The sequence below is a fragment of the Onychomys torridus genome, chromosome 21 (genome assembly GCF_903995425.1).
Source record: "Onychomys torridus chromosome 21, mOncTor1.1, whole genome shotgun sequence".
Taxonomy (NCBI): Eukaryota; Metazoa; Chordata; class Mammalia; order Rodentia; family Cricetidae; genus Onychomys; species Onychomys torridus.
The window spans coordinates 31,844,816-31,870,735 of record NC_050463.1 but is presented as its reverse complement, the minus strand read 5'-3'; the positions used below and the strand labels follow the sequence as shown (position 1 = coordinate 31,870,735).

Below are 25,920 nucleotides of genomic sequence, written 5' to 3'. Positions count from 1 at the left end.
ATACAGAAAAACGTAGTATTTTATGATTCTGTCGCCAGGTGCCCTTTAGACGCCACCCAGAGAGAACGTTGCTCAGATGCCTACAAAATTCAGGTGTATTTACAAAAAAACAAAAACAAACAAACAAACAAAACCCCACACCTCACAGACCCCCAGTCGTCGTCATTCTGAATTGTGCTATGATTTTTCAGGTGTTGGGTAGAATGCATGCAGGTGAATTGAAGGATTTTTTTTTTTTTAAACCTTGTGTTGTGAGACTTTTCCTTGAGAGGTGCAAACCAATGTCTACTTACCCCAGATAGGGAACCCATGACCGAAAAGTAGGGGTTCCACCCGAGTCCAGTCTGGTGACCCAGTGAGCGTTTGTTGGGGTCCTTAGAGAAGCATGGATGGATGGAGCCGCATCACTGAAAAGCCCACCCCAGCATGGGTGGTGACTGGGAGAGAGCTGTCCGGGCAGTCGGTTTCCTCTCCTCCAGGTCCTTGCTGCTTGGGTCGGGGGCTCATGAGTCTTGTGAAGTGTTTGTTTTCTGAGCCCCGTTTTGTTTACTTCCCGAGTCTTAGGATGTTTGGAGACAACTACTACACCATACCTTTGGGCGTCGTTTCTCTTATGCCCCCTTCCCCTCTTTCTCTTGAGAAATGCCCCATATTTTCATTTGCCGTTTTATTCGTTCCCTCTAGACAAAGAGCTAAGTCAAAGAGATCCTGCAAAGTGGATCTGCCACAGGCTGTAGCAGAGCTAGCTCTGACCTTAAGCTCTTACTCCACAGCCCTTCAGTCTTCATTAACGTCCGTGAATCGCTACTTGGGAATTTCAGACTTCCCCCTTTTCCTGTTTTCTCAAGTCTTAGATGACACTGTCTGATACACGAAGTTTGCATTTTCTTATTTACCCATGGCTTCAGTATAAAAACATTGTTTGAAAGTCACTTACCATTGAGTCCAAAGGAAAATGTGCCACTACAGTCAGTATCCTGGTGTGTCCTAGCACTGAACCTAGAACAAAAGACAAGAACTGATTGTAGAACTGATTGTAATTTCTCTCGTCTAATTTTTGTTGTTGGCTCGGTGGTTCTGTTTATGGCTACAGGCACTTGTCTCCATTCCTAACTGTCCTCTGCCTAGTGTTCTCTCTCTCTCCCTCTATCCTCCCTCTCTCCACTCTCTTTAAACACACACACACACACACACACACACACACACAAGTATTTTGCCTGCATGTGTGTCTGTACACCACATACATCCCTGGCACCCTCAGAGGCCAGAAGAAGGCCCCAATTCCCTGGAACTGGAGTCCGATGCTTGTGAGCCACTGTGTGAGTGCTGAGAGCCTGGGTTCTCTGAAAGAACAGAGAGTGCTCTTTACTGTTGAGCTACCTCTCCAGCCCCTTCTGCCTAGTTCTTTATCATCTAACTCTACACTGGTTAATACTCTAGCCAGTAGCCACATGCGACCATAAACACTTGAATTTGGCTGGGTGCAACAGAAAACTTTAATTTAAATATAAAATGGAAGGAGTGTAAAATATTCTCTCATATACTACTTCATTTTTATAGGACTACATTTTGAGCTATTTAGTAGTTAGCACAAAATTGAGATATGTATAAAATATCAAAAATGTACCAGACTTAAAAGATTTAGGATATAAAATATTTTATTCATTTTATATTAATTAGATGTTAAAATTGCATGTTTGATCCATTTCATTGGATTTATTCAAATTAACTTTGTTTTCAGCACTGAGGATTGAGTCCCTGCTCTCATGCATGCTCGGCAAGTAGTCTCCCCTCCCACTGAATTATAGCCCAGCCCTCATGTTTTCTTTTTAAATATGGATTTAAAATATTAAATTATGTATGTGACTCTCAGATTGGACAGTATTGATAGTACCCAGCTAGTTTGGATGTAGCCTCACCTTCAGCAGGGAAGTTTCTGAGAGTCAGGAAGGAGAATCTGTACATAACTGCTTGAGTGCCAAGGGCAGTGTGGCTGCTTGGGTTACTGGGAGTCATGGATTCAGATGTTCTTACTAGGATCCTGGAGTTATTCCAGCCTGGTCTACCTAGTGATTCCCAGGCTGGCCAAGAACTACACAGTGAGACCCTGTCTCAACAAAAACCAAATGTTTGTACATACATAAATTGTGGAAATTCTACAAAGCACATGTGCCATTTATATGCTAAAACTGTTCAGAAAATACCAGTAATTGCTTATTGAATATGGAAACTTTGTGACCAAGGAAAACTTAACCGGAAAAAGGAACACCACACTGCAATAAAGTAAATAAACAAGTTTCAGCTTTGATTTTTGAGTTCCAGAATAACCAAGGCAAAATGCAATGAGAGGGAGTGTATCATTACCTAGAGGAGGCATAGCATTTCTGAGTGCTGTAAGAACAATTTCTAATATGACTCAGTGTAACAAATAACATTTTAATAGCAAGATCAACATTTTATATGACTGCATCTGGTAGTATCCAGCTAGGTTTTAATGTAGAAATGAATGAATGTGATCAATAATTTTGTATTTTTATTTTTATAGGAATCTTGGGAAGCCAAAATGCGGCATAATCAGATGTGTTGTGAGACACCACCTACTGTCACTGTTCATGTAAAATCAGGTTCAAATAGGTCACATCAACCTAGAAAACCTATTAATCTGAAGCGTCCTATTCTTAAAGATAGTTGGCAAGCATCTGAAAAAAATGCACATAATAACAAATCTAAGCGGCCAAAAGGCCCCTGTCTAATTATACAGCGTCAGGAAATGACTGCTTTCTTTAAACTATTTGGTAGGTGTACCACGTTTTAATAGTATAAAGTACTTAAGAATCAGAATGTAAAGCTCTTTGTCAGTTGTTTACAATGTAGTGTTTATACCAGCCAAGAAAAGGAGCCTGCTTTTGCAGTCATAGAGCAAGGTAGACATCAGAGTAAGGATAGGGTAGCTATTTCCTGATAAGAAGTCAGATCATAGCACTGTCTAATAGCTGTGTGTAACAGACCTCCTTGTTTATAGAGAAAGGCTATGTGCATGGTAAGATGTAAAGAATGTCAAAACTAAATGATGAGATAAAATATGTAAGGAGTATAAACAGAAGTTACAAAGATTTTCGTCATAAGAATCGAGAATGTTAACATGTTTCCATTTCTCCTTATTAAGAACAAAATTATGACCCACAATAATGCCCAAAACTTTTCTTTGCCCCCTTTCTTCCTCCTCCCCACCTCTGTATCAGAAAGGGTCTCATGTATGTCAAGCTAGCCTTGGACTCCTTATGTAGCCAAGGATAACCTTGAGTTTCTAATCCTCCCACCCTCCCCTGTCAAGTGCTGGGATTACAGGCAAGCAAAATTCCCATTTTGTTGTCATCTCCAGCCCTTACACCTTTCACCTGATTCTACCATGTTAGGTAATTTAAGAAGTAGAAACAGAATTAACACACTAATTAATTCTCAGAAAATCAAGTTATTCTTAGGATTTTCCAAATATTAATTACATTGATGCAATTCATAACATGCAAAATGAATAAAAAGACCTTTTTGCTTTGTTTCTAAAATGAAGGGGATTTTTCTAGATTATATTCTGATAGTTTTCAACATATTTTGAGATCATCTATTTTAATGCTTTCAAATCAAAACAAGGGTTGTTTTTTTTTTTTTTAATTTACTTTTTGGATGTTGCTTTTTGTTGTGTTTTTGTTTTGAGACAGAGTCTTGCCACGTAACCCTGTCTGGTATGGAGTAGAACAGCCCAGTCTTGAACTCACAGAGATTTGCCTGACTCTGCTTCCCAAGTGCTGGGATTAAAGGCATGCTCCACCACTCTGGGGTAGACATTATTCTTCAAGATTTTGTTGATCTTTTTATCCTAATAATCAGTTTTCTCAAAATTAAATGTTAATTATAAGTCCAAGTAAAATTTGAAGTTATTTATATAGACACATTTATATTTTTATTTGAATAATAAGTAGACTGGAGAGGAAATAGAGGAAAGGATCCAAAATGAATAATACCCAAAATGAAAAAAAGGAGAAGGTAAATAGAAAAAGTAATATGCTTAGAATAGTATTAAGATATTAGTTCTTAGAAGATGAATTATCTTGCATCAGGTTCCATATCTGCCTCTTAAAACTGACTGCAAAAAGAGTTACCCAACATGCTGTTGGATACTCAGAAAATAAAACATATTATTCACGTTTAAAGTTGAGTATATACATAGTAAAGTAAATCAGATAGGAAATAGATGTCTTTGCAATAATAAATATACTAAAAAAATGGCAATTAAACCTTAGCAGCCATTTTTGTTTAATTTCTAAACATTACTTTAAAATTTCCCGGTATAGAAATTATTTCTTCAAAAGGAAACATTTTAAAGAAGATAAGTCATAGTTATCTTTTGTTGTAGATGACGATTTAATTCAAGATTTCTTGTGGATGGACTGTTGCTGTAAAATTGCAGACAAGGTAAACGGGAAATAGTATAATCATAAACCATCATTGTTATGTTACTAGACCATTAAAATTTTTATGCTACCCAGTAAGAATTTTCTCCTTCATTAGGTTAGAAAAACAGCTAGCCTACATTTTTCCTTCAGAGCAGAATTCTTTTGTCATATTTATTTAATATTCGTATGTGTGTATCACAACATAGCCATAGCCAGTATGTGGAGATCAGAAGACAATTTACACAGAGTTGTTTCTTCCACCATGACAGCACGTGCCTTTACCCAGTGAGCAGCTCACTGGCCCCCAGAGCAGAATTCTTCCACTTGATTTTTACCAGACCTATTTGGAAACAAGACGAGACTCAATCCTTTGCTGGCAGGAGTGGAAGTAGGGAGGCGGGGTGGAGGGCAGTCCAGCCCACCCTGACCTCAAACTCCTAAATTCACAAGCCTCTTAACCCAACCTCCTAAGAGCTAGGAGGACAGACATAGACTATTGTGGTCAGCTAGATCCAGTACAGTCTGGGTGGCATTACTTCCTTTAATATGGAGAAAAAGTTCTTAAGACTCACTCCATTAAGGTGCTCTCCTATATGTTTGAATGTTTATAAGTAATTCATACCAAAAATTCCAGTTATCTCCTCAATTATCTTTATTACTAAAATTCAACAGGCATTAAATTGCTATGTATAAAATATAATTTCTAATAGCATAAATAACATCTTCTTCCATATTGGCTTCTCACTGATGGATAACCACCATAGATTGGCACCTGTCACATACTTTGAGAAACACTAGACAAATGAAAATTGAGAATTCTTCTATAGAACAAATGGCTTGTAGGGCTGGAGAGATGGCTTAGCAGTTAAAAGCACTTGGTGCTCTCTCTTCCAGAGGATCTGTGTTTGGTTTCTCCCACCCACATCTGGCTGCTTACAACTGCCTGTAACTCCAGCTTCTGGAGGGAGCATGAGTTCACGTGCGCGCACACACACACATGCATGTGTGTGTGCTAATATGAAATAATTAAAAATACTTCAAAATACTGGATCAATTTCTTTTTGCTTAGTATACAAAGAAATGAGTTTTATTGTGACATTTTCATATGTGTGTATCATTGTACTTATTTTCTTGAGACATGGACTTAACTATGTAACACTAGCTGGCCTAAAACTTCCTATGTAGACTTGAAATCAAAGATATCCACTGTCTCTGCCTCCAGAGTGTGAGGATTAAAGGTGTGTGCCCAGATGCCCATCTACTTTATTCTTATTCAGACCTCTCATTCCCCACTCTTCCTAATACTCTTACAAGGTACAGTTAGTTTAACATGTTCTTCAGTTAGATGTTAGTATTTCATAAACTAGCTAGTTTATGAGGAACAGTGATGTCTATGCTTTTTTTGTGGGTACATTTCAATATTTGTTTCTATACTTTTGAGTAAGCTGAATAGTTGCCATTTTACTTTAGTAAATACCCATTTAGACTGGGCAGGCATATATTAAGTTCAGTAACAGTTAAAATATAAATCAATAGATAAAGGAATGTTTAGAAGATTAGCTTATGGTTTAATTCTAAGTATTGAGATGAAAGCTTTTATTTCATACTTAAATGGGGCAAAGATAACAAGAAAAGTTTATTTTTTTAATTTGGGAGGCTAGAGAAATGGTTGAGTGGTTAAGAGCACTTCCTGTTCTTCCAGAGGACCTGAGTTCAGTTTCCAGCACCCATACTAAGTGACTCATAACTGCTTATAATCCAGCCCCAGATGATCTGATGACTTCTGTTCTTCTCAGGCATCAGCACTCATGTGCAAACTCGCGTGCGCGTGCACACACACACAATTAAAAGCCAAAATATTTTTAAAATAAAAATTTTGGAAAGTTTTTTAAAAATTTTGTGTTTGGGTGTTTAGCTTGTATGTATGTCTGTGCTTGCATGCTTGGTGCCCTTGAAGGTCCGAAAAGGTTGTCAGATCCTGAAGACCTGGAGTTAGAGACAGTTGTGAGCCCCCATGTGGGTGCTAGGAATCAAGCTTCCTCTGGAAGAATAGACGGCACTGTTAATTAATGGCTGAGGCATCTCTGCAGCCTCTGGAGATTGGTTTAGAACAACTGAAAGGCACACAGTTTAAACTAAAGACAGAGACCTTCCGTGTGGCCCCTCAAAGTACAGTCATCATCAGTGTGGCCGTTCTTGTTTCTTTAACCCTTCTTCTTCCCAGGGATGTCAGTTACTTCTAGATAAACCGAGGCGTGCTAACATTTTATCATAGACATTTGATAATGTGAGGCTGGCGGGATGCATACATTCTGCATCAGCTGCTAATGGTGCCTGATGCCTGAGTTGAGCCTGGGATTCACACGATGGAAGAGACAATGGAATAGACTTTCATAAATTGTTTTCTCATCTCCGCACCTTGGTGGTGACCTGACACGTGACACACATACATAAATAAATATATATAAATAAGTGTAAAAATAGAATATGTTTCCAGAAATGTAATCTTTAAAACAATCACAGTGTCAGTTTTCAAGTAAACTGTTAATGATATACCCAAATACTCAGTTTTTTAGAGGTGTGGTTAACAGTACAGTTTAAGTGCTTTAATGCTGGAGGACAGCAGGGGGCAGTGTTTGAAAATAACCATCCCAGAATACCTGACATTATTAATTCAAGAGCCCTTTACTTGGAAATGAAGGGAACACTTAGAACCATCTTCTTGTGCAATGCCCTTACTAGATAATGAATAAGTATGAGAGAGGAAAAATTATATTTTAACTTGTTTCAAATTTGAACCATTAGATCTTGGCATATGTTCAAATAGGATAATTGTGTCTTTGTAATATTACATTTAAAATGTGTTTTCTCAATGAAAACTAAGCCTTGCTATCCTAATTTCTGAAATTATTTAAAGTCATTATTAAATATTTTTAAAAGTAACTATTGGTGAATCTCAGGGAAAGATGTTTGGTTAAACCAAACTATTTCAACTTCTCTGTAAGTCTGAACTTTAAGTTAGAAAAAAGTGGAGTTTTAATTTTAGAATGCATCAGCTATAATAAAACTTAGAAATCCACCTAGCAAAATATGATACATTATCAGTAATTCTCATACTGTTCAAGTGGATTAATTACAGGAGACAAAAATAAGTACTTAGGTGATTGTATAAAGATTAATAATGTCTTAAGGTTTAAAGTCAACTTTTTTATAGCAGTTGTATTACTGAAAGCAAACCATTAATATTAATTTCTAACTTTTCCTTATAGTATCTTTTGGCTATGACATTTGTTTATTTCAAGAGAGCTAAATTTACTATAAATGAGCATACCAGGATAAATTTCTTTATTGCTCTGTAAGTATGCTTTCTATTAAATGAATTTTATTATTTACAATATATGTGATTTGTAATTTAAAGCAGAGACATTAAATTTTTATGGATATTGTTAATAGGCCTTCTTGTGTATGAAAATTATGTATATTTTACCTTATTTTTTAAAATTTTTTTATAAATTTTTAATTTTCTCAGTCTCCACATAGAGACTGTCAAAAATTGCCAATGCCGACTATATTTCACATCATCATGACCGGGTATTGGGAAAAGTTTTCAATTAGCAATAATCCCACCTCAGATAAACCTCATTGGCTACGATACTGCCACTTCGCAAAGCTTGTATATTTTACTTTAATAGGATAGTTTTAACGTTCTTTTCCCTGTTCTTACATTACATGCCAGATTTATTGTTCAGTATCCCACTTCAGATTGTATTGTGTATTTTATATTTTCTACAGTGCTCTTAATAAATTTCCCCAATTCTCTTTCTCTTCCTCCCCAACCCTACTGGTTTTTTGTTGTTCTTGTTGTTTTGTGGGTTTCTTTGTTTGTTTGTTTGTTTTTTGGTTTGTTTGATTTTGGTTTTTTGAGACAGGGTTTCTTTGTGTAAGAGGCTGAAACTCCCTTTGTAGACCAGGCTGTTCTCGAACTCACAGTGATCCACCAACCTCTGCTTCCCAAGTGCTGGGATTAAAGGGTTGTTCTACCCACCCACCTCCACTCCCACCCCAGCTCACACAGTTTTTTGTTGTTGTTTTTTTAAGACAGATCTCTCTATGTAGTCATGGCTAGCCTTGAAATCACTGAGATCAACTTGCCTTTGCCTTCTGAGCGCTAAGATTAAAGATGTTTGCCACCACACCCAGCAATTTATATTTTTTAAAAGGCAGAATATTCTTTTTTAAACTGCCAATTAGTCTGTAGTAAAATCATTATCATACTTTTATAACTTGAATATTTGTGAAAAATATTTTGGATATATTATTTGGGGGGAAGGGGTTGAGTTTTGTGGTTTTTTTGTTTGTTTGTTTTGTTTTGTGAAACAGCCCTTGCTGTCCTGGAACTCACTCTATACACCAGGCTGGCCTGGAACTCAACAGAGATCCACTCTGCCTCCCAAGTGTTGGTAAAGGCATGCACCACCACTGCCTGACTTGGATATGTTCTTTGTAGGTCTATATCTAAAAGATAGGAATTAATTCATATTTAATGCTTTTGTGTTCACTGATGGTTTCATCAGTGAATATTGTTTATTCTCCAGATTTTCTATTGATATCACATTAATTAATGATAGCTTTGTTATCTGTTGTTTTAATGATGTAATTTTCCAATTTATAGGTCATAATTTGGTTAGAAAAAATTTCAGGGCTGGGGATATAACTCAGTGGTGGAATACTTGCTTAGTATGCACAAAACTCTGGGGTCAGTCCTCAGCACTGCTTTAGAAAAAAAAGGGAGAAAGATAAATTAAGAATACATTTTGGAGCTGAGCGGTGGTGGCGCACGCCTTTAATCCTAGCACTCTGGAGGCAGAGGCAGGCAGATCTCTGTGAGTTCGAGGCCAGCCTGTTCTACATCTGAGATCCAGCCAAGACGGGCACCAAAACTACACAGAGAAACCCTGGCTTGAAGAAAAACAAACAAACAAACAAAAAGAATACATTTTGGTTCCAGGACAGCCAGGGCTCTTACAGAGAAACCCTGTCTCAAAACAAACAAATGAAAAAGAATACATTTTGGGAGTTGAGGTGTGTGAGTAGAGTGTTTCCCTGGTATGCATGAAGTCCCGACTTTAATTACTAGCAATGCCCCCAGCCCCCCCACCCCACAAAAAGGAAAAGACAATGAATATGGTTTTTCTACCCTATATGTGGATACAGTGATGCAGCTAGAATGTATGTACATAATTTTAAGTGTTAAACTAGGAACTGTATACAAAAACATTGGAGTATTGAGGGCTGGAGAGATTGGCTCAGTAGTTTAAGATAGCTGCTCTTCTAGAGGACTGGGTTCAATTCCCAGCATAACCACCTGTGACTCCAGTTCCAGGGAATCTGATGCTCTCTTCTGGCCTCTGGGCACTAGGCACACACATGGTTCACAGGCAGGCAGGCAAAACACTCAGACACATAAAAACAAATTTTAAAGACACTAGAGTGTTGCCAGGCAGTGGTGGCGCACGCCTTTGATCCCACCACTCAGGAGGCAGAGGCAGGAGGATCTCTGTGAGTTCGAGGCCAGCCTGGGCTACAGAGTGAGATCCAGGAAAGGTGCAAAGCAACACAGAGAAACCCTGTCTCAAAAAACAAACAAACAAAAGACACTAGAGTGTCACAATAGCTGTCAGCACTGAGGAATAAGTATTTACTCAAAGTGTGTTTAGAATCAGAGTTTTTAAAGAAGTCAGACTAGAGGAGCCTTATTCATTAAAGAGACATTTTTCAGAATGTAGGAAAAATAAGCTGAATTTAATATTTGGTGATGGTTGCTAAACTGGAAGAATTTAATAGTAATAGCTAATACTTAGTATATGTGTCAATCGCCACATTTTATATATTTATACATTTAGTTTTCTTATGAAATTCATTTCTTTTTTGTTGTTTGTTTTCCAGACAGGGTTTCCATGGCTATCCTGGAACTCACTTTGTAGATCAGGCTGGCCTCTAACCCACAGAGAGCCGCCTGCCTTCCTCTGCCTCCCGAGTGGTGGAATTAAATGAAATGCATTTCTTTTTTATCTTTTTTCTTTTTTTTTTTTTTTTTTTGTTTGTTTTTGTTTTGTTTTTGGAGACAGGGTTTCTCTGTGTAGTTTTGTGCCTTTCCTGGAACTTGCTCTGTAGACCAGGCTGGCCTCGAACTCACAGAGATCCACCTGCCTCTGCCTCCCGAGTGCTGGGATTAAAGGCATACACCACCACCGCCAGGCCGAAATGCATTTCTTATTCCTGATTTATAGATGCAGAAACAGAATTTAGGAAGATAAGTCACTTTGCAAGATCACAGAAGTTAGTAAGGAGGCCAGGTATTGTAGTATACACCTACACTCCCAACATTTAGGAAGCTAAGGCAGGAGGATCGTGAGTTTGAGGGCAGCCTAGGCTAAAACGGGGAAAAAGAGCAGAGTTGCTGAGGTGCAGATTCATGTGTGATATTTCCAAGAGCCAGATTCAGCCTTGACACTGTTAACTTGCCACTTACATGTTTCAGTATTATATTTTCATTCAGTATCATACATACATATTCTATGGTTTTCTTCACCTGACAAAGATAAACCAAAAATGGCTGTAGTGCAAGTCCAAGTAAAGCCTGAAATTGAATTTGTTCTACTTGCTTTGTGGTTATAGCCATGAAAGTACTATTTAGCTTTTACTGTGTGGTCATCTTTAAGATTGCACTGCAGATTGTATTATATTTTAAGGAGCATTATTTATAATTTTCATTCTGTGTCAGATCATATATTTTCTTTTTTTAAAAAAGATTTATTTATTTATTATGGACACAGAAGAGAGCACCAGATCTTATTACAGATGGTTGTGAGCCACCATGTGGTTGCTGGGAATTGAACTCAGGAACTCTGGAAGAACAGCCAGTGCTCTTAACCACAGAGCCATCTCTCCAGCCCAGATCATATATTTTCTATAGGCTAACTTAGTATTTCTTTTCACTAAGCATCTCTTGTTAGCCACAGTTGTAATGCTTATGTTTTCTATGTAGTCATATAATGCTTCCTTAAAACATTCTTGTAACACCTTGAATTTCATTTTCTTTTCTTATTTTTTAAAATCCTTTTTAAAATTTATTTATATTGTATGTATGAATGCTCTGCCATATATGCCTGTACACCAGAAGAGGGCATCATATCCTATTACAGATGGTTATGAGCCACCATGTGGTTGCTGGGAATTGAACTCAGGACCTGGAAGAGCAGCCAGTCCTCTTAACCACTGAGCCATCGCTCCAGCCCTTAAGATCTTCTGAGACAGGTATTTGTAGCCTAGGCTAGCCCCAAGCTCCCTACGTAGCCAAGGATGATCTTGAATTGATCTTCCTTCCTCCCTTTGCCTTTTAAATGCTGAGATTTCGAGTACTGGGACCTGAAGCCAGGTCCTCCATGAGAGCCTCCCCAGCCCCTGGACAGTTATTTTTAGGGTCTGTTTTGACTTTGCGATTTGCTTCTGCTCATGGTGTCTTGCTTCCTTGTGTGTTTTGTAATGTTTTTGTTGTTAAAGTGCATAACCTATGGAGCCTGTACTGCTTCTGACTGGAAATCTGCCCCATCCTTAACTTTATTCCTGCCTCTCTCTTTCTTTCCTTTTTTTTCTTTCCTTTTTTTGGGTGGGGGGAACAGAGTCTCATGTAGCCCAGGCTGGACTCAAACTTACTATGTAGCTGAGGATAGCTTTGAATTCCCGATTCTTCTGTCAGCCTCTCAAGTACTAAGATTACAAATGTGTGCCAACAACACACTAGCTTAATGTGTCTCTTTTTTTGTCTGACTGCTTTTTAAGATTTTATCATTGCTTTTGAACAGTTTGGCTATGATGTATCGTGGTATAATTTTCTTGTGATTTCTTGTTTCTTATTCATTGACCTTTATAGATTGTATGGTTTTTTGGTTTGTTTTGTTTTGATTCTGGGTGATTTTTTTGTTGTTTTTTGGAAGGTTTTGTTGTTGCTTTCTTTTTTAGTTTTTAAAGACAGGGTTTTTTTTTGTGTGTGTGTAGCTCTGGCTGTTCTCAAATTTGCTTTGTAGACCAGGCTGGCCTTACACTCAGAGATCCACCTGCCTCCGCCTTCTCAGTTTTGGGATTAAGTCATGTGCCATCACCACCTGGCTATAGATTTATAGTTTTTGTCAAATTTATATAAACAGTCTCCTGTAGTCCAGGTTGGACTCAAACTTTCCATGTAGCTAAAGATGTCCTTGAACTTCTGATCTTTCTACCTCCCCAGGACTGTAATTACAGGTATATGCCACATACCTATTTATGCAGTGCTGGGACCAAACCCAGTCCTGAATGCTGTGGGAACACAGTAACAGCTGTATTACATCCCTAGCCCCATTTTCTTCAAACCTCCGAAAAATTCATTTATTTCATCAATATTTTTGTCTACCTGCCACTTTTCAGATTTCAAGTTCACTTTGAATTTACTTCCTGAAGTTTTCACACATTTAACTAATGTTCTGTTTCTGATTTTTATTTTTGTCTTTATATTCTGGTTTGCATAGATGCTGTTACTGTACCTTCAATTGAGAATTCTTTTCTCCAGTACTCAATCCTCAATTCATATAGTTCAGTGTTTTTCATCCTGCACATTACAGTTTTCATCTCTAGAAGCACAGTTGCAATGTATTTCCTTTCTAAGCCTATAGAATAGTTATAGCTGTTTTGATGTCCTATGTATCAGGTTTGGGTTGGTTTTGATTGGTTAGTTATTCTCTTTATCATGGTGCTTGTTTTTCTGCTTCTTTGTACGCCTGGTTCCCCTCAAGTATTTGGCAAAATACTGTCTTCCAAATGTGTATAAAGGAGCTATCTGAAGACATCCCAAAGAAAGACAGAAAAAGTGGCTCACAGTCATTCATTTACAGTATGCCCTGTTCTCAGCCAGACAAACAGCCACCATCTCTGGAGTAGTCAGGACATATTCTAGAAAGTCTTGTGTAGGGTTGGCTGATTAGCTCCAGACTGCACACACCACAGATTTGCCTAAGAAGTCGGAAAAGCCTAGACAGTTTCAGGGTAACTTACTGCATCCTAGAGCAAAGGTCAACATTTATAGGAATACTGAAACACCTAGAAGGTGCATTGTATCACCATTTTTATTGTGTATTTTAGATATGAGTATCTTTTGTGAATTGATAAGTCATTTGTATTTCTTTCTTTTTTGTTATCTGCTGTTCTTGTTCTTACCCATTTCTTTTTTGGGTTGTCGATCCTCTTTGTTAGGTACCTGGCTAATACAGTTGAAGAAGATGAAGAAGAAGCCAAGTATGAAATTTTTCCATGGGCTTTAGGGAAAAACTGGAGAAAATTGTTCCCCAATTTCTTAAAGTTAAGGGACCAACTCTGGGACAGAATTGACTATAGGGCTATTGTGAGCAGGCGGTGCTGTGAAGAGGTAAGGATTTTAAAACACTTTTTATTTATAATCTTTGTTTACCTGATTTTCCTTGGTTTATTTATTTATTTTTGGTTTGGTTTAGTTTTGCTTCCTTATTTGGGGTAGATACCCACAAGTAGCTCACGCCGGCTTGGAATTCACAGCCCTATGTTGTCCTCTTTTAGGATACAAGTGTATCATGCCACTCTGTCCTGCCCACTTTGGTTTTTAATGCTCTTTTCCTATCTCTCCCTCTGTCTTTGTACATGTACAGAGATCATTAGCCTTAGTCACCATTATGAGAACAACTTGTATATTCTGTTTCTGCTTGAATTTTATCAGAATTATTAAGAGTTGTAATTTCCATTTTTCAGAGCAGACTATTTCTATACTATTCTAATTGTAGTGTTCCTCTCCTATCTGAAAGATCACCAGTATGCTAGCAAAGGACTGTGGACATACTAAAGCATCTTATTAAAGATTATTATACAATTAGGAAACTAGAGCTGAATAGTAATTTCCACTGAAGTATATGAATTTTCAAGTTTCCAACATTGAGGCCAACAGCATGTTATATAGTTTAAATAAATTTAAATATATTTAAAATCCATACCTCTTTTCACAAAGAATACATTTTTTATTTAAAAAAATTTTACATAGTTTGCAAACTAATATTTTATTTTCATTTTATTTATTTGTTTGTTTATTTATTTATTAGCAACTTGATACAGTACAAATTCTTATCCTTATAGTGAAATGTTTCACTGAGGCTTGCCCAGTGATTGAGTAAAACCAAAACTTATTATAAGCTACAGTCATCCTAGGGTCCCCCCTGCTATATAGCCTCCCTGGTTCTGTGGGTTGCAGTCTGATTGTTCTTTGCTTTATATCTAGAATCCACTTATGAGTGAGTACATACCATGTTTGTCCTTCTGGGTTTGGGTTACCTCACTCAGGATGATATTTTCTAGTTCCATCCATCCTGTAAATTTCATGCTGTCATTATTTTTCTCTGCTGAGTAGTACTCCATTGTGTATATGTACCACATTTTCTTAATTAATTCTTCAGTTGATGGGCATCTAGGTGGTTTCCAGGTTCTGGCTATTATGAATAATGCTGCTATGAACATAGTTGAGCATGTATCTTTGTGGTATGATTGAGCATTCCTTGGATGTGTGTGTATATATATATATATAGGTTTTTTTCGAGACAGGGTTTCCCTGTGTAGCTTTGCGCCTTTCCTGGAACTCACTTGGTAGCCTAGGCTGGCCTCGAACCAACAGAGATCTGCCTGCCTCTGCCTCCTGAGTGCTGGGATTAAAGGCCTGCGCCACCACCGCCCGGCTCTTGGGTATATTTAATTTCATTTGAGACAGGGTCTCTCTCTGTAGCCCTGGCTGTTCTGGAACTCTCTATGTAGACTAGGCTAGCTCACAGAGATCAGTCTGCCTTTGTCTCCCAGGAGATGGGACTAAAGGTATGCATCACCATGCTCAGCACGTTGTTTTCTTAAGGTTATATTTTATTAAGATAAATGATTTTATTTATAAATGGGTTTTTTGTTTATTTGGTTTTGGTTTTTTGAGTCAGGGTTTCTTTGTGTATCATCCCTGGCTGCCCTGGAACTCAATTTGTAGACCAGACTGGGATCAAAGGCATGCACCACCCCTGCCTGGCCCTAGTACATATGCAAGGATTCAGAAATAACAGAGAACAGGAAATAACAGAAAAAGTATATAGCAGGCTAAGACTCTACAAAGTTAAAGTCAATGGGAAAAGATGAAAAGTTACATATATAAGGCCTCTAAAATTAATGCACTGTCATTCAAACTGAACTCATCCAGTTCCAGGGTACAGAAAGAACCCTGGAACTTATTTTTATGTCTCTATTTCTTATATGTCGTTTTTACATCTCTACTGGGTCAAGTGGATAATCAATGTCATCCGTTCCTATAATCTCAGTGCTGAGGAGGCTGAAGCAGGAGGATCTTGAATTCAAGTTCAATCTGGACTGCATAACTAGTGAGACCCTGTCTCAAAAAAGTAGTGAATGGCAGTTTGCATAGCTATTTGCCAACCTTGAGTGACAGAAGGCCATTTTGAACACTCTTTTTCCAAGTATATCTACTCTGCTTCTAATCTGTTCTCTTCCATTCTCTTTGAAACTATTACACAAAGTCCTTCCTCTGTGGTTGAACAGAACTTTGTCAAAGCCTCCTGATGGTTTCATGTTGCCAAAAGCCTAGGTCGGTTTTTAGTTTTCAGTCCTCCACTTAGCAGCAGTACTTGGCACACTTATTTCTCTGATCTGCTATCTTCACGAGGCTTTCTGAATCTCAAGGTTGACAGATTTCCATATATTCTGTCAGCTCCCTTTCATCTCATCAGCCTTATTAAGGTGCCCCAGAGCTCAGTCCTGGGACCTATTCTTACCTCTACTGGAATTAACTTAGTAAGGGAGCTCGTTCATTCTTAAGACATTAACTTAGAGGGACTGGAGAGATAGCTCAGCAGTTCACCACTTCCTAGTCATCCAGAAGTCCAGAGTTCAGTTCCTGGCACCCATATCTGGCAGCTCACACCACTGTAACTCTACTCCTAGGGATCTGCCACACTCTTCTGGTATCTACAGGCATGGGCAGATACAGATAAAAATTAAAATATTTTTAGAAGATTTTAATGTAGTGCTCTAAAGGTCTCTCCCAATTCCAGACCTGCATATCATACTGTTGATTCCATTGTCTGACTGAAACCTTAGCATGTAAAATCGCTTTCCCAACTCCTACACATAGGCCAGCAAACGTGCTTCTTTACAGTCTTCCGTTTCTTAATAGAAAGCAACTCTGTCCTTCTTGTTCCTGTCACAAAGCTGTCATCTTTGCCTCTTTCCCTCCCCCTGTATCCTTGCCTTCAAAAGCTATGCAGGGCGCTGGAGGGATAGCTCAATGGTTAAGAGCAGGGGCTGCTCTTCCAGAGGATCCTAGTTCAATTTCATGGCATATCACAACTGTCTGTAACTCCAGTTCCAGGGGATCTCATGCCCTCTTCTGGCCTATGTGAGCACCAGACACTAGGCACTTGAGTGGTGCAGGTAGACATGCAGGCAAAACACTGTATACAAAAAATAAAATTTAAATTAAAAAATCCAGCATCCTACTATTTCTTAGCATTTCTGATACTAACATTTATCACTGGTTGCCTTGTTATAACTTTGCAAATAGTCTCTCCTGGGCATGGAATGCACCTTAGTGACTGAGCGTTTGCCAAGCATACCCACAGCCCTAGATTCAATTCCTGATACCATAAGACAAAAAACAATAAAAAGTCTCATAACCTTTTTCCCTGATAGTTTGCTCTTGGTATAATTGTGGAAGGAATTATTTAAATCTCCCCACAGTAAGTTTCTTAAAATTGTATTTGTATAGATATTTTACCTGCATGTATGCCTATACCACATGCATACCTGGTACCCACAGAGCCTAGAAGAGGGCATCAGAACTCCTGAGACTGGAGTTATGGACTGTTATGAGCCATCATGCTGGTGCTGGGAATCAAACTCAGGTGCCCTGAAAGAGCAATAAGTGCTCTTAACCATTGAGCCGACTCTCCAGTCCCCCCCCCCAGTAAGTTTTTTTCATGACTCTTCTTTTCAGAAACTCCCAGTAGCTTCCCAGTTCATATAGGGTATAAGGCAACATTGACCTTACTATGGTCCGTAGCTCCTTTATCACTTGATCCATATCTCCTGACCATGCTTACCAATTGTTTGTTCTTTTCTAACTTCTTTATATATAAAGTCTTCCTTTCAGCTACACTAGCCTCCTTACTGCTCTCAATCAAGCCAGGTACATTTACATGGTAGGATCTTTGCACTTGTCTTTCTCAATGGCTGGCATGCAGTCTGTACCCAGAGTATGGTTGCCATACCCAGTGACACTCAAGTGGAGAAAACTGACCCCTGCCCTCTCTCCCAGCAAGTATCAACTGCAAGAATCCTCTCGATTGGGGTAGGACCCTGTGTCCACCTTTACCTCTGAGTGCTGAAATTTTGTCAGGCTTGACCCCATGCAGGTGTGAATACTTGGAGGTTGAGTAGTAAGATATGTTGTTAGAATTAGGCGACCTGTACATCTGTTCCTGAAATCCTGGTACTAGCATACTGTCAATCAAACCAATTCTTTAGTCCTATATTCTAAAATGAACTCAAACTGGAATAGTAGCTACCAAAGTGCTTATAATAGTAATATGTATTTGCATAGTATTTGTGGAGGTTGAATGAGAATGACCCCCTAGGCTCAGATGTACTTGGTCCATAGTTGGTGGAACTGTTTGGGAAGGATCAGGAGGTGTGGCCTTGTTGGTGGGCTTTTAAAACCCAATGCCATTCCCAGTTAGCTCTCTCTGCCTTGTGCTGCTGGATCAAGGTGTGAGCTCTCAGCTCCTGCTCCAGCACCTTTCCTGTCTGCCTGCTGCCATGATGTCATCGACTCTGTCCCTCTGCCGCTGTGAGCCCCAAATTGAACATCTTCTAAGTTGTCTTGGTCATGATGTTTTATCATAGCAATAGATAATGAAGTAAGGAGTATTCTAACTCAATATGCAGGATTTTATTTATTTTTATTTTATATGCATTAGTATTTTGCTTTCATGTATGTCTGTGTGAGGGTGTCAGATCTTAGAGTTTCAGTTGTGAGCTGCCATGTAGGTGCTGGGAACTGAACCGGGTTCTCTGGAAGAGCAGCCAGTGCTCTTAACCAGTGATCCATCTCTCCAGCCCCAATATGCATCGTTTTATCCTCACAAAGACACCTCTCATGATGGGGACATTTTTCCTTTGTATTGATAAAACTGAGAACCCAAGGACATTACAATTTATGTATGCAGAACATACAATAAGTAGCAGACCCACAACTTGACCAGCTGTGTATGTAATGACTTTCTGCTGTTCTGTTTTCTCTATGGCATCTAGCCTACATAGAAACTTCTTAATGGTAATTTAGAAGATTCACCTATATCTTAGCTTGGGAATTAAGAAGCATAACTATTCTTTCCATTTCTCAGATTAAGTTACGACTTGTCTTTTTGTTAGTACTGTTAAGGAACATACCCTCCCCTTTTTGATAATAGTGAGATTTGTAATTTGTCTCTTTCTCCTTTCTTTCCTTCCTTCCTTCCTTATTTTTTATTTAACATAGGGTTTCTCTACATAGTCCTGGAACTTACTACATAGAACAGACTGGCTTTGACCTTACAGAGATCTGCCTGTCTTTGCTTCTTAAATGTTGAACTAAGGGGTGCACCACTATACTCAGCCCTTTTTCTTTTCAAAATCACATTTGAAAAGCTGTTATCTATAACCATATTAACTGCATTGCATTTTATAACTCTGTGTGATTTTTCCCACGTTAGTTCAATTTCCCCTTTGGGTCCAGTTTAGTGAATTCTTTTTTTGTTGTTTTTTTTTTAGACTTATTTTATGCATGTGGGTGTTTTATCTGCATGATTGTATGTGCACCATGTGTGTGTCTGGTGCCATTATTGAAGAGAGCATTAGATCCTCTAGAACTGAGATACAGAGAGTTGTGAGCTACCATGTGTGTGCTAGGAACCCAACCCAGGTCCATTGAGCTATCTCTCCAGCACCCACCCACCCACCCACTCAATTTTGTGTTCAGCTCCCTTAAATACTTGTTTGAAGAATGGTGGACTATAATTATGTGCAAATAAAAATACACATTCTATATATACATATACTTACACATGTGTGTGTGTGTGTGTGTGTGTGTGTGTGTGTGTGTGTGTGTTAATGGCTTTCCCAGAAAGAATGAAGACCCATTTCCTTACTGATTCTGATCTTGGCTTCTTACCTACTTATCTTTTTAGACACAGTTCCTTTGGAGTGAAATTAATTTACATTGGTGATGGCTTAATTTCTAGACTGGTTCACAAGTTAGAGAGGGTACCTATCCACTGAGAGACATTCCATCCCATCACCTTTCATGTATCATAGAGGGTGGCAGTTGGTTGGAGGGGAAGCTTTTCTTTTTGCTGCTTTATGTACTCTGGTGTAGTGCCACAGTATCATCATAGCTAACTTCTGTCAGCTACCACGTGATTTCAGATTAGTAATTTAGGGAGCAATAGTACTAGGCAGAATATTACAATGATGATATGCAAAAGAGACCCTCTATTGGAATGTGCTGGAAAGAGCTAAATTTGCTGTTTAGGAACTAAATAGCCATGCTCTGGCAGTGAAGCCAGTGTTAGAAATGTTACAAAATTATAATTGTTATGACTTAGTAATAAGTTGGCTATAGCATATGTAGGAAAGGAAGTTAATGGTTTCAGATCTATATAACCGGAAAAATGTTGGATTCTATAATGTAATAAGAAAGGGGGGTTGGGGCTCAGTGGTAGAGCACTTGCCTAGCAAGCACAAGGCCCTGGGTTCGATCCCCAGCTCAAAAAAAAAAAAAAAAAATGGAGAAACATTGTCTCGAGAAAAAAAAAAAGGAAAATTAAGGAATTTTGTATTTAGACATAGGAATTAGGCTGATAACTAGGTAATAGCAGCTATGAGAATCAGCACGTATAAATGATGCTTAAAGCTTAGTAATATGTTTTCATTGTAGAGCTCTTTTATTTCCTTGGTTAGGTTTATTCCAAGGTGGTTTTTTTATTTGTTTTTGAGGAAGTTGTGAATAAGATTGTCTTTCTGGTTTATTGCTCAGCATGTTTGTTATTGGTATATAGGAAGACTACTGATTTTTTGTACATTTGTGTTATTAATATATGTTGCTACTTTGCTGAAAGTTTGTCAGATCTAAGTGTTTTCTGGTGGAATCTTGGGATTGTGGACTTCATGTATGAAACCATATCATCTAAAAATAAGGATACTTTGACTTCTTTTCATATTTTGATCTTTTTAGTTCCCTTATTACTCTGTAGACCTCAAAAATGCAAATACCACATTCTTCTCTTTTTTTTTTTTCCAAAAAGCCAGTTCTTCTCTCTTTAATGCATCTTAGATTTTTATAGAGATGTAGCAAGCCATATATGTACAGCTGACATGAAAATATGGCTGGGCACAGTGGTGCACAACTTTAATGCCAGCATGTGGGAGGCAGAGGCAGGCAGATCTCTGTGCTTTGAGGCCAGCCTGGTCTCCAGGCCAGCCAGGGCTACATAAAGAGACACTGTTCCAAATAATAATAATGATAATAATAATAATAATAATAATAATAATAATAATAATAATGAAAATAAAAGCAGCAAAACATAAAGGGAACTAATAGGAATTGCAAGGAGTAAAAGGGTAAGTAAGGGTAACAAGGTGTGTGGGGAATATGCTCAAAGTACATTACATAATTGCCTGAAAATGGCCTTATGTCACCCAGTATAATAAAATTATGTTAAATGCTGTAAAGATTCAAAGGGAAAACAGCATTTGAAGTGTTTGAGAGCCTGTCAGGCATGGCTGTAATCACCACACATGAATTACCTCTCACAACCATTCTGGAGAGTCAGCTAGGTAATTCCAGATGGGGACTGATGGAGCACAGAGGGCGCACATAACTTCTCTAAGGATACACAATTAGTAAGGCAGCATGCCACAGCTGAAACAGGAAATCCAACTGCAGGGCCATGCTCTTTACACATACTGCTATCCCTTCTTGGGATCAAAACACTACCCAATCTTCATTTTTACCAAAGGCACCAAACAAAATATCCCTGATGATGAAGTGTTTTTAAAGGAGGAAATGGTTTTAGTAGGGCAGCTGCAACCAGTGTTTCAGAGAAACCTCTTCCATGGGATCTGACTTAGCACTTGACATTGTATATAAAAGATACTCCAGGACCTAGAAAGTTATCTAATTTGTCCAAGGTCCTAAAGAATTAAGAACAAGCTCTTGATCCTGGGACAGGCTTAGTTTACGGCTGTTATTATAGTAATCTAATTATATATGTATTTATAGTATAAACATGTAGACTTTTTTGTTTTTGTTTTTTAAGACAAGGTTTCTCTGTGTAGTTTTGTTGCCTGTCCTGGATCTCTTCTGTAGCCCAGGCTGGCCTGGAACTCAGAGATCTGCCTGGCTCTGCCTCCCAAGTGCTGGGATTACAGGCGTGCGCCACTGCCGCCCGGCTACATGTAGACTTTTTTAAATGCGGATTTCTTTCTAGCTGTGTTAGCATGGAGACAGACTATGCTACTGCTCACATGACAAAAGGAGCAGTTTACTACACCTTCTATTTGTGCCCTTTACTTCCTGTCTCCTGATGCTCTTCCCACTAGACCAAGATTCCAACAACAGTCACATTAGGCTTTGGGTTTGTTTTTTGTTTTTGTTTTGTTTTGTTTTTTTGCGAGACAGGGTTTCTCTGTGTAGCTTTGCACCTTTTCTGGAACTCACTTGGTAGCCCAGGATGGCTTCGAACTCACAAAGATCCGCCTGCCTCTGCCTCCCAAGTGCTGGGATTAAAGGCCTGCGCCATCACTGCCGGCTCACATTAGGCTTTGTATGTCAATAGCTTCAAATTCTTGGCTGCTTTCATATGGCAGTAGTCCTCCCCTCCTCCCGCTGCTGGAGCTGAGGACTGAACCCAGGGCCTTGTGCTTGCTAGGCAAGTGCTCTACCACTGAGCTAATCCCCAACCCTGGCAATAGTCTTAAGAAAGCACTGACAGTAAAATTTACAAGCTGGGATTTTTAAAATGGAAATTGTGCTGAGTCTTCAGTGAACAGTCATACTAAAACAAAAGGAAAAGAATATTCTAGACATGGGAAAGTGCTGAGGAAAACAGTCACTAGAAATGAAAGAAGTAAGTAAGGCACCAGGCAGGGCATGGTGGCGCATGCCTTTAATCCTAGTACTCGGGAGGCAGAAGCAAATGGATCTCTGTGAGTTTGAAGCCAGCCTGGTCTACAGAGTGAGTTCCAGGACAGCCAGGGCTACACAGAGAAACCCTATGTCAGAAAGAAAAAAAAAAGAAGAAGAAGAAGAAGAGGAGGAGGAGGAGGAGGAGGAGGAGGAGGAGGAGGAGGAGGAGGAGGAGAAGAAGAAGAAGAAGAAGAAGAAGAAGAAGAAGAAGAAGAAGAAGAAGAAGAAGAAGAAGAAGAAGAAAAAAAAAAAGAAATTCTTGGGAAGGGGAACCTAGCACAGTGGAATAGTGCCTGCTTAATTTGTATAAAGCACTGGGTTTGATCCCTAGCACCACATACACAGGTCATAGTGGTATACACCCGTAAACCCATCATTTAGGAGGTGGACAAGAAGACCAGAATTCAAGGATAAGGTCATCCTTAGCCGTACAGTGAGTTCAAAGCCATTCTGAGCTATATGAAACCTAGCTTCTCTCCTTTCCCACCATCTTCCTGTGTGTATACATGTGTGTGTGTGTGTGTGTTTATGTATTTTATAGATTTATTGTATTTTACCTATGTCTATATAAATTCAAACACAGATAAAATTGAAGAAACTTGCATGGAGATTTGTGAAGTGGCTCAGTGGTACTTGTTTGGTAAAGCCACACTACCACCATTTGCTGAATAAACTCATAGTAGGATTTTATTTTCCTAGCAAAAGTTCTTTCTCATCAAACAAAATTATATACCTTATACAACACCCCTGAAACTGAGCTCCTCTCCTGCTGCCTCCCCTTGTCCTTTCTAAGCTCCCAATATAGCTCTGAAATTTTAGAATTTTTAAAACATTTTAGAAAAATCACTAGTTTAGGCAACTAGTATGGCTCTATCTGGCTCTCATTTTAGAATCACCACCCCACCCCCTCACCCCCCGGCCCCAGACGGGGTTTTCCTGTATAGTTTTGGAGCCTTTCCTGGAATTCACTCCGTAGACCAGGCTGGCCTCGAACTCACAGAGATCCACCTGCCTCTGACTCCTGAGTGCTGGGATCAAAGGCGTGCGCCACCACTGACAGGCTCCAGGACTGTCTTTTTTTCCTTTCTTTTGTTTTTTAATCTCAGCTTTAGAAAAAGCTGCTCTTCAAGTACAACTTCTGTACTTTACTCAATATAAACATTTATTAACTTCACAAAGTAACCATTTCACTATAGGTTATGGCCATCGCACCAACCCATTACATCTGGCAACGAGAGCGCTCTGTGCATCACAGTGGCGCTGTGAGGAACTACAACCGAAATGAAGTTCATCTGCCCCGGGGTCCCAGTGCCACACCAGTCGACTGTTTACTGTGTGGTAAAAAAGGAAGATATATGAGATTGGGACTGTCTTCATCGTCCTCTTCATCCAGTGACACAGTAGAGCTAACGGAAAAACATTCTCAGGAATCACACGATTCATTATCAATGGACGTGATAGGTGAACCTTCTCAAGCTAATAGCTATACTCAAGGTATGATATAATGGTAAAATAGAATGAAACTAATGCATGTTATTTATCTTTCAGGCAGAGATGCAAACGTTACATTACTGAGTTAAATTAGTATTGGAAGTTTGCCCTCTTCCAGTTACCACTGTTTATTCTCTGTCTATACCTGTTTTGTGGTAGCTTATAAACATTAAAAGGATTTTAACATAGCTTAAGATGAAACTCAGTACACTGTGAGCTCCAAGTATTAGGGCTTGAAGGGTTTCTATGAAATGTATGTTTTACTTAAAAGTGATTTCAAGAAGAAAATAAATTTAATTGTAATCACCATCCAACTATTGGTTTCTTCTATATACTTTTCTAACAAAATTAGACTATATTTTAGCCAGATTAGCTTTTTATTATTTAGTATAAATCATTTCCCTATGTCATTTAGTCTTATTGTGATGTGTTATATCATAATTTATTTGCATATTTTCATTTTTGTTGAGCTCTAAATGCTTACTTGGAAAAATAACATATTAACTAGAAAATAATTATATTAACCAGAAATATACTATATTATAACTTTCAAATTATTTTTATATGTAGCAATTCCATGGCATTTCATTTCTAGATTTGAAACAGTACTAGAAAAATACTCCGTAACAGGATCCTGTTTACTTCTTACAGATTTCTCTCATTTGAAAGACAGATTTCCTGTAGTCCCTTCTAACTATCATGAAAAAAAAACAAAAAAAAAAAAACAAAGACCCACACAATTTCAGAATTTTATTTGTTTATTTTTACCATAGCCTATGAGAAGGACAATGTCTACTGAAGCTTTACTTTACTAAAAGGAGAAACTAAACTCTAGTTCCTTGACAGTAGAGGTTGAACCTTGTTCCTGTTCCTTCCTTTGGACACAGTATTTACATAACAAATTTTACTGACAGTATAGTCTCTTACTTCTCAACATCTCCAAGCACACTTTTTTTTTTTTTTTTTTTGGTATGTGGAGCTGAGGATCAAACCCAGGGCCTTGTGCTTGCTAGGCAAGCGCTCTACCACTGAGCTAAATCCCCAACCCCCCAAGCACACTTTTTAATTGTCATTCTTATATTTGACAGTAAGTAGGGCTGATCACTAGCTCAATTATAAAGTAAGAATTGCCATTTATCACCCGTCTCCTGTCTCCCAGGCTTCTCTTACTTTTACATTCTTTGATCCTCAGAATAGGTAAGGTTTATTAGATACTTCAATGTCCCAGGCAATACAGAAAACCTCTTACATTCGTAATGCACTTGATATTCACTACCACTGAAGGTTAAGTATCGTTATCTCCACTTGACAAATAAAGAAACCGAGGCTTCTGTTAATTTGCCCAAGGTTGGTAGAGTAATATTGGAAAACCCCAGTCTTGTGACTGGAACCTGAATTCCTGCCTAGTATGCTGTACAGGTCTTTGCTGAAATCCTGCTGGAAGTGAAAATAAGCTGTGGCAGCAATCTTTAGGAAGACAGCTAAAGCAGTAGAAATATCAAGAACCAAGTTCCTTCTGAAATGCTTGTAGAGTGAATTGGGAGCAAATTCTAATAACTTGAACAGGTATCTCCAGAAATCAGAAGAGAAACCACCATGCTTTCTTTAGATCAATCCCTTAGATCTCATTGGCGCATACTCTATACTCCAGGTCTT

The 25,920-nt window shown here is 38.5% G+C and overlaps 1 protein-coding gene and 1 non-coding gene across 2 annotated transcripts in view; one reads left to right on the top strand and one right to left on the bottom strand.

Moving 5' to 3' along the window:
• Spdya (speedy/RINGO cell cycle regulator family member A) overlaps nucleotides 1-25,920 on the top strand; it is a 31,554-nt gene that overhangs the window by 786 nt on the left and 4,848 nt on the right. Inside the window, exons 2-6 of the mRNA XM_036170850.1 lie at nucleotides 2,546-2,795; nucleotides 4,412-4,470; nucleotides 7,721-7,806; nucleotides 13,737-13,908; nucleotides 23,970-24,267. Of these exons, the coding sequence (XP_036026743.1) occupies nucleotides 2,564-2,795; nucleotides 4,412-4,470; nucleotides 7,721-7,806; nucleotides 13,737-13,908; nucleotides 23,970-24,267 (847 nt within the window). The 5' untranslated portion in view covers nucleotides 2,546-2,563. The remainder of the gene's footprint in view (nucleotides 1-2,545; nucleotides 2,796-4,411; nucleotides 4,471-7,720; nucleotides 7,807-13,736; nucleotides 13,909-23,969; nucleotides 24,268-25,920) is intronic.
• On the bottom strand, nucleotides 7,981-8,123 carry LOC118572060. The gene has a single exon (XR_004943436.1). It is a non-coding gene; the product is annotated as a U4 spliceosomal RNA (small nuclear RNA).